The 9,997-nt window shown below is 36.3% G+C and overlaps 1 protein-coding gene across 1 annotated transcript; it reads right to left on the bottom strand.

The window, feature by feature from the left end:
- Window positions 1–547: 547 nt before the first annotated feature.
- STEAP2 (STEAP2 metalloreductase) lies at window positions 548–9,677 on the bottom strand (the record flags this gene model as incomplete). The annotated part of the gene is made up of 4 exons (XM_079710971.1): window positions 548–835; window positions 3,032–3,196; window positions 6,091–6,618; window positions 9,186–9,677. 4 exons carry the CDS (start codon window positions 9,675–9,677, stop codon window positions 548–550), a joined length of 1,473 nt encoding a protein of 490 aa, XP_079567097.1.
- Window positions 9,678–9,997: the final 320 nt, after the last annotated feature.

Raw genomic sequence — 9,997 nt, forward strand, 5'->3', positions numbered from 1 at the left:
CTGCCGACGTAGCGGACACAGGTTCGTGCCCTGGTCCGGGAAGATCCCACATGCCGCGGAGCGGCTGGGCCCGTGAGCCATGGCCGCTGAGCCTGCGCGTCCGGAGCCTGTGCTCCACAACAGGAGAGGCCACAACAGTGAGAGGCCCGCGTACCGCAAAAAAAAACAAAAACAAAAACAAAAAAACTTAAAGTTCTGCTGGTGTGCAAAGTTTTTTAACATTATGTTGTATCTATATTATTAACGACAAATATTTCTGCCTGATTATGGAATAAAGTTTGTTAAAATAACAATAGCCTTACGATTGTACAAAACAAAACATACCTACATTTCAACAATAAGTTGACTATAAAAACTCATATTGGCAAAATGTGACTTAATGAAAATAAATTTGAAGAAAATTCTACCACTAATTCAGTTGAGATCTCACTGAAGAGGTATCAGCCCATAGCAGTTTGACAGTGCACTTGCAACTGAAGATAAAGGAAGTCATAAAAATAATGGCATGAGGAGAACTTTATATGGCATCAGGGAGCACCATTTATCATCACATTACTGTAACCCTCTCTGGTGAGAGATGAGGAACTGCTCCTCCAATACCTTCTTCTAGAAATTGGCTCTTTTCCCAGCCTTTTTTAATTCTCTTTAGCTTTCGGCTTACACATGGAAGGAGTAAAATGATCTTACCCAGAATTACAATTAAGGGCAAAACAAGAGCAAGAACAAAGTTTGGTGGTGTATAAAATCTGTAGTACTCTTCTTCAAAAGCTCGTTTCCATCCATAAATTAAAACATGGAAAGTACTTATGAGCAGAGCAACATAGCCAAGTGTAGACTTGAGATAGGGGAGGAAGAAAAAGAAACAAAATAAGAAGCAAATTATTCAAACTCATAAATTAACCCATCCAGATATACCAAGTTTATATTTTGATAATACTATTTTATCTTAAATTACTGAGTTACTCTTTGTTCTCTACTGCATTAAACAATTTTAGTATTTTCATATATTTCTTATATATTTATATGCACTTTTTTACACAAATAAGGCTGTATTACATATAGCCTAATATTCTGATTATTTATCACATCCAGAACCTTTGCCTCATGTCACTAAATATGAAAACATGACTTTAATGCTATATGATATTCTATTGAATGGATGTGCTATAATTTACCTAAGCATTCCTTTTTGTTGATCATTTACTCTGTTTCCTACTTTCCTCAACTATAATGTCACTTTAAGCCCTTTTCTTTATTTTGGTTTATTTCCTTAGAATTGATTTCTAATAGTGGGATTACTGGTCAAAACATCTGGGTTTCCCTTAAGGATACTGATAAAAACTGGAAAACTCCTTAATAAAAGTTATCCAGATTTCTACCAGTTGTGTATATTATTTTTAAAAAATGTGTGTATGTGTGTATATAATACATGTATACATACATATATACACACATATATAATAAAATTAAATGCTGAAGAGCATTCTCATAAGTATACACACACATACATACTAGTTGAAGATAAATATGAAAAATCTTACAGTATTAATATGTAACATAAAAAGCATTTCAAATGGCTTTATCAACCATATTAAATAAGATTATTAAGAGCACTTTGTTAAACAGTTCACAGGTTAAAATCAAAAAGTTCAGCATTTTGGGTTCCCTACGTTATATTTAATTGCTTATTTAAGAAATGGTCTATGTTACACAAAATGTAGTACTACATCGGCATAACAATGTAACTTCTAACTTCACTGGGGAAGGATCAACTCTCGCAAAAAATTGTTCTGCTTGCAATTACTCATCTAAATTTATAATGATACTTTGCACCCATCTAGCACCTTTTATCAGTGGGCCTTCTATTTCTTTTCAGGTGTGATTAAACTAGCAGTTGGGAAAGTATTCACATTTTATTTCCCTCAAAAAGGAAACATGGGGCCTCCCTGGTGGCGCAGTGGTTGAGAGTCCGCCTGCCGATGCAGGGGATACGGGTTCGTGCCCCGGTCTGGGAGGATCCCATATGCCGCGGAGCGGCTGGGCCCGTGAGCCATGGCTGCTGAGCCTGCGCATCCGGAGCCTGTGCTCCGCAACGGGAGAGGCCACAACAGTGAGAGGCCCGCGTACCACAAAAAAAAAAAAAAAAAAAAAAAAAGGAAACATGAATTTAGACAAGGGATATGCCCTTAATTTAAATGAGATTTTTAGATCACTTAAAAAAAAACTCAAGCGAATAGGCAAAAAACAAAACTAAAAACAAACAAAATTTAGTGTACCACCAAATGACACTCATCTGCATATTGTGCTATAAACCATTTGGATACAACCAATACTGATTTTATGGTAATTTAGGTAGGGTCTTAGTTTGAGTTATATATTTTTAAAGTATGTAAATGTATTAAATAGCTATTACTGGAGTAAGTGAATGTTTAACTTGTCAAAGAACACAACGTTATCTTGAAACCCCTTTGTAGACACTCGTATACATATGTATACAACTGATGTACCAAATACATATACTAACAAGAATGATAAGGCTGGTTGCTTGCCATAATCCATTAACTACCGCTTGTGTTTGTGTGTGTATACACATTTCCTTTAAAATATTCATACTGAGCTTCTCTCCACTTGAATTACAATGAATGAGACTTTTCTAGACAGATCAAGATGACTCAAAATATAAAGTAAGTCTTCATTCATTTGCCCAATAATAAATTGACTTTGGTATTAAACTTGATCTAAGCTCGTTCATCCCCCACTATTTTTTTTTTTTCTTTTTCAAATAACCTTTACCTGTAACACAGTAGGCAGTACTATCAAAGCTTTCCAGTAAAGTCCTGTACTGGTCTTTCACCTACTAAACCAGAACGGTGCTAAGCTGGCCTCTAGCGACATACATTCCATGAGCTAGATGCATGAACAGCAGTCCCAGGGGCACTCTTTTATTAGCAGCATATTTAAAATCCAACTGTACTTAACTGGAATTAAAAATCTATGCCACCCAGTCCCTCACCAAACAAACCCCACATACCTGAATGAAACTGAATTCCCTCCAGTTTAAAGCATTGCTCACTGAAGGGATGGAGGTGACCGCCAGGAGGGAAAGTAAGCCAAGGCTCATTATACCAAAGGAAATATACATTTCATTTCTCCAAACTTCTTCCTCATTCCAAGAGTTTTCAATATTTGCATGAACCTAACAAGAAAGCAAACATGAATTTCCTTTGTTTGGTAGAATATTAACTGATTCAGCACAGAGTTCACTCTTGGCCTAACAATATGTCATATATGGACATAGAACATTTGAGTTGCACTAATTCAATTTAACAAACTGTTATGGAGAACCTATTACTGGATGGTATTGTTCCAGGTGTGAGGGAAAGAGAGGGAGAGTTAAACAAAAAGAGAACTAAGATTCTCTCCTTCCTCACCCACATGTGAGAAGGGTGGGTAAATCTGTCATCACATTTGCATCATGGTGACAGGGACTCTGGAGTCCCAAGACCGTGAAATACTGAGTGGTTGGTTCCAGAGGGACACAAAAGAAGTACTGACAGTTAGACTTAGTTTTCTGGTGCTTTTACAAGTCAGTTTAAACTTGGTTGAATATTTTGGGTAGATTCTGGCCTTAGTTCAATTTAGAATCCAGGCAGGGAATTTCTAAACTATGTCTGTGCCTTCCTTTCTCACATGAAGATTATTTAGGTGTTGATTTACCTCTTCTTACCTTCTTTTCCCCAGGAAGCTGAGATTTCCCTGAGGATAAAGCCCTAAGGATTGCAAATACTTATCCACTTGAATGGCCTCATTAATATACTTTCCAACTGTCCAGTCGCCTCATTCAGTACTTTCCCTTACATTGATAACGCACATATAATCAAGCCAGAGTTTAACTCTGAATATGTCATATTCTGCATAGGGACTACTTTTAGAATTGTCTATTTACATGCAAACAATATAATTAGAGTATAAATCAAGGCTTGGATTCCTTGGGTTAAAGCTTTGGTTTAAGTAATCTATTCATGGAAAACATTCTAACTTAACACCACCTTAACTTTTTGTCCAATTCCAGGTAACCAAACATACTTGAAATGAAAAAAAAAAAAGAGAGAGAAAAGCTATTTCTTAGCCATTAGTTCCCTGAAGCAATCATACCAACATCCTGAAAAGAGCCACAGAGCTTCTCCGTGGATAAAGGCTCTTATTATCTCATTTGGTGTCTATACAACAATACAGAATAACAGCATACCCCAGTATACCCGGAGATTACAACCTGTATCTATCTACAAGCCCTCCCAATTCATGCCTTTGTTCCATGAGTATGTTTTTTGAGTGTCTACAACGTGTCAGGCACAGTTCCAGGCATTAGGCATATATCAGTGAACGAAACAAAGATCCCTCCTCTTGTGAACTTACATTATGATGAGAGAAGGCAGAGAACAGTAAATAAACAAAGAACACAAAGTGTCTTAGAAGGTGGTAAATACTATTGAACAAAGAGAAAGAAGAGCAGGTAAAGTAAGAGGGGCTGAGAGTACCAGGGTTGAGTCAGAAGCAGGTGGCAGAATGTAAATTGGTGTCCAAATGAAGGCCTCGCTGAGGAGGTAAGAACTTGATGGAAGGAATCTTCACATATTGAGGTACAGAGAAGTCATTCTGGCTTATACATGATTTGGCTTGAACTTTATGCTAATTAGAACAGCCTGTTTTACGGCCTGTCAAACATACATTGTATATCAGCTTTACCATTAAAGAGAAGAATGTTGCCCGTCATCAAGTTATACAAAGGGTTCAGTCACAACCCACTGTCAGTTGACAGCGGGCCCTGAGGGGAATTCAGGTGGAAAAAAAACAGGATGAGGCTTTCTGTGCTTTGAAATATTGGCTCCTAGGTAGTTAAGATGCATATCTTAGGAAGAATTTCAAGGACCCCAGATTCTTGCATCTTCCCATATATAGAAGAGCACTAAAATCATTAACTTGAGATATCTGTTCTTTGTGATTAGCAGTAATTCTTTATCAAAGATGTATGTTTGACTACACTTATTTCCTAGCCAAAAAATTCATATACACACTGGCTCCTTCCCCGCCTCTTCAGAATAGTCCCCTCAGAGCTACTGAGAGGTTGTCTTCAGCTTGGCGCAAATAAAACTCTCTTCTATTCTTATTATTGATTGTTTATTGATTATTTGTGTCAACAAATTGAAGACTTGAAGGAGGTGAGGAAGCTGGTGGAGTAGATATCAAAGCCTTAGTATTCATTTAAGTGGTTATTTGTAGAGAGAATGGCTTAAAGAACATCAATCTAGTAATTTTTTTCAAATTATTTTAGGTTTTATTGTTGAAACAAGTGTAAGTACTGGATGCTACATACTTGGACCATGATGCCTTGGTTTCTTATAAAATGCAAAAGCTCTTACACATTTGTTTAGTACACACACGATCCTCGGCTTTCATTGAGAAATGCTACATCAAAGAGCTTCAGTGAAAGCCCTTACATTTGCTGAATGGAAATTACTGAGGAAAATCATAGTCTATTCCATCATCAAGCCCCTTCTGTGAAGCTCTCCCAGAGATTTTCTTGAAGAGCTAAGTGCTAGAAAAGGTTCACCTGAGGAAGCAGTATCTTCCCTGCTTTATGATAACAAAAACCTTGTGTGTGTCTCCTGATCTTGACTTCCTATTCTGTTTTATATTTTCACTAGTTCTAATTTTATTGTGTATGTTTACTGAGAGCTTCCTTATTATTTCATGGAACATGGACAATTATAAAATAATTAACTGATGCTGAAAGTAATCACTGCAATTGTAACATTAAAAAAAGAAAACAAAACCCAACTCTTCACTTCTCTGTTTTTATTCTGCAAAGAAAGGGATGGTAGCAGCTCTTATTCTGAATGATTCTGAATTAGCCGCATAATTCTTGTGCAGAAACATTGTTTAAAGAGCAATTCTTTCTCTTCCCTAAATATACCAAAATTTCTATTACAAGGTATGTAAAGTTTTACACTGTTTTAAATCTCACGTTTTACAAATTCTAATAATCACATATTTTACTAGCATCAGATAAATATCAAGCACGTCCCATACCTGCTGATAAGCCATGTTGAGAAACAAGTATCTTTCTGACCTTCTCATTGGTAAGCAGAGGCTGTAGGCAACATGGACGGAAGCGAAGAAAAAGCTTAGTAATCCTAGCTGTTTTCTACACTGTAACCAGGTCTCCAACCAAGGTGGAAATCTCCTATACTTGGTGCCATAATAAAGCTGATAAGCAGCTGCCAGGAGACCTGCCAGGTACACCAGGGACAGCAAAGTAATGGCAACTATGGGCAAGGTTTTATTCACAATTTCAATAGGAATCTTGTAAAAGTCACTCTGCTGGTTTCTAATATATGGATAAATCACATCTCTGACAAAAGAATAAAGGAAGAAAAATGTGGCCAGGCTTATGGCTACCACCACTGGCCCTCTCCAGAGAGTAAATAGTCGCAGGGGTAAATTTTCAATCTCCCTGGCTGATGATAATGATCCCAAGTCAACGGGGATGAAATTCAACTGACGGGCAAGTTCAATAACCTGTTGTCGAGCTTGAATATTGTTGCTGCATATATAAACCTATGGAAAAAACAGAAGACTCATCATTACTATTATTGCTTATAAAAATGGTAACAATCACACGCTCCATTTAATCCACAGAGCATCACTTATGATGACCCTGCGTGATGCAAAAAAATTAAGGAGATAAAGCATTTATTAATTTATTAATCTATTTATTTATAGGTTAAAATAGTATCATAAAAACAACAAAGTCCTTGCTACCATCAATGACATGAAAAGAAAATGCAGAAAAATCTAGCTTGAACCTAGGAATAGAAGTCCTCAGGGGAAGAGAGGCAGGAGGAGAGAAAGGTTTCTGGATCACCAGGTTCTGAGCAGACAAGGTAAGGTCTTCCCTCCAACAGTCTAGGTGGAGTTTGAGCTGCAGGCCATGCCCCTCCCCTGTCCGGCTCTCTCACTCCTGCAGGGAACCGGGTGGGGCTGGCTCTCCAGGCTTTGGTGGACAGTACTTAGTTCTAGGACTGAAGCATTGCCCTTTATGGCTATTCAGCAAGGGAAAAGATAAGCATGGATTCTGAATGGTTGAATTTGTAATTAAAACCTCTAAATGATATCATGATGCTATACTATTTATAAAATTTAACTTTTGGCTTAGAAACCAATTCACCAAAACCATGGATAATCTCAGGTATATTATTTCATTGGTCAGAATTATGAAATTCTTTCATCTTTAAATGAGGATAATATATTTGGTGGGGAAAAAATAGCATTAATAGGCTTAGTTAACTTAAACAGTAAAGTAACTGCCATTTTCTAAGAGCTGTTAGCTCTATAGGAACTCTAAGATGGGATTGTGATCAGTGCGGGTGAGGGTGGGCTTTCAAACTACCAAAACCTCTTAGATGTTGTAATGTAGTTGAGAATTCACAAATATTTGTTGAACACCAAGTTCACAAGTTCCTGGCTGGAGTGAGCCAGGATTAGAGTTAGAAGAATTTTGCTATAAAATCTCTGAGCTATGTTCAGGGAAAACAAATTCCTAAATGTATCCCTGAGGATGTTTATATAAAGGCTCTGAAACAGACCACACTGAAATGCTTGCCTACTAAACCTAGTTACATAATGGTGAGAATGTAGAGCTCTTAGGATTATTAATTTTATCTAACGTTTACCATATAAATGACAAAGCCTATACTATTATACAAATGTTCATGAACTTCTAAAATGGAGCAGGGAAGGTGGAGAAATATATACCAAAGAAGTAAGGAAAAGCATTCTCAAATTTATTACAGGTGTGACAATGGTGGATTAAACTATTTTTACTTCACTGGGAAAAAAACTACGAATTATAGAATTTTATAATGAACCTAAAAGAATAAATCAAACATTCATAAAGCCACAAGGACTACAAAATACAAATGAAACTCTTTCTGTAGCTCACATTGAATTTACTCTCTTGTTCTACAATTTCTTTTGTTGAATAATTAAAATTATCACAAATGTGGGCAAAGGATTAAATTCAGGTTTATCTCTAATTTGTTAGATTTGTATCCATTGCCAAACCTTGGTTGATATGCAAAAGAAAAAAAGGGTTCAGAAATACTCTCTAGGAAAGTAAGAAAGTATACATTCTTCCAAATTAAACATTTGAAAATGAATGGTGTATGACTGATTCACTTTGTTATAAAGCAGAAACTAATAAAAAAAAAAAAAAAAAAAAAAGACTGAGAAAGAGAAGGGGAAATGTGGACAATAATACAGTAACAAAAAAAAAAAAAAAAAGAAAATGAATGGTTATCATGACTCTGATATGCAGCATACAGCGATGTAATACTTGAATTTATTTTCTAAGACATCTAATCAACTGTCTTTATGGACAAAAATAAAAGTATTTTATCATCATGCTTCATTATAATGCATAACCACACTTTTGAAAGATTTTTAAGGTGCACTATTTTATGTGTTTACTTATAAAAGCTCCCATTCCACAAAAGCATTGATGGAGCTCCCCATCTGCTTTATTCTCAAACTGAACTAAACAGAACTCATAGATTAAAGGAGAACCTGAGAAATCCAATCTGCTTCTACCTTCCCCACACAAATTAAAATCTACCCTTAAAATAAACTGTACTATTTAAAATACTATGAATAATCTACATAAAATAAAAGGTACTTCTAAAGCATTCTTCTTGAGGATCATACTACATAGCATTTCGCGCAAAGATGGGATACTGTTTACCAAATAGCTTCAAGGAAGGAAGAAGGGAGGATGGAAGGATGGGTGGGAGGGAGAGAGGGAAAGAAAAAAGACATGATTGAGATTGTTTTAATATTTGAGGAAGCAAGGAGATGGCCCATTATTCAACTGCCAACCTTGCCTTTTTCTTGAATTAGCTGATTATGATAGGAAAGTTCCAGTTATTTTCTCAGCTTTTCACATCACTTTGGAAATAGAAATGTGCCCTTACAAGGTCAGGACGCAAATCTTCAGGAGCTCATACATAGTTTTCAAAATGATAATCATTGGAGAGTGTCAAAATTCAGTTTTTAAATATATGATATTTGTTTTAACTATTTAAGTACAAAATACCATCTAACTAAGAATAAAATTTAAAAATACATACTTGTCGGCTGGCATCCTTTGGTCCTAACTGAAGTGCCCAAGCTGAGATAACATTAAATCCTTTCACAATCAAGGAGTCCGGGAATAATGAAGCCAAATATTCTGCATTGGATTCTGGGTATTGGTTTATCCTCATGTTATTGCTCACATCAATCAGGATTTTACCCACAAGCAGATGTCTCAGGTCCCACAGCGAGGTGTAATGTTCTCTATGTATAGCAACAAATATTATATTTGTTTTTATTAGAGCATCTTCATGGTGAGTAACATCTACTACATGAGGAAAAAATTCAGAAGCAAACTTAGGATTTCTACTTCCTATGACCACATGATAGCCACATCTAATAAGTCGAATGGTCAGGGATTTAGCAAAATCCCCACTTCCAATTACACCTACAGTGACCTTCCTTGCATCTTTGATACCATTTATGCCATTAGGCAAAAACGTTTCGCTAAGGCGCTTGGGGCTTCCCATCATAGAGATCGATTCCATGATACGGACTCTTCTAAGATCACCAGGGATATCCTAGAGGAGAGAAAATAAAATGCTCATCAATTACCTATTACCAAACATGAATACACTTCTAGATGTTATAACAACATCCCTTTGTTTCTAGAGGGTAAAATAGTTTGGCAAGCTATATAACCTCGAACATTGCAAGACACAATTTGTAAGCTAAAAATGGATCTCGAAATAGAAAAATGACCTGTCACAAAGTTGATGTGCTAAAGTGGAGCTTCTCAAATTTTAATGCGTACTTAAATTACCTGAGAATCTTGTTATAATGCAGCTTCTGATTCAGTAGGTCTGGA

Source organism: Hyperoodon ampullatus (assembly GCF_949752795.1).
Source record: "Hyperoodon ampullatus genome assembly, chromosome: 9".
Lineage (NCBI taxonomy): Eukaryota > Metazoa > Chordata > Mammalia > Artiodactyla > Ziphiidae > Hyperoodon > Hyperoodon ampullatus.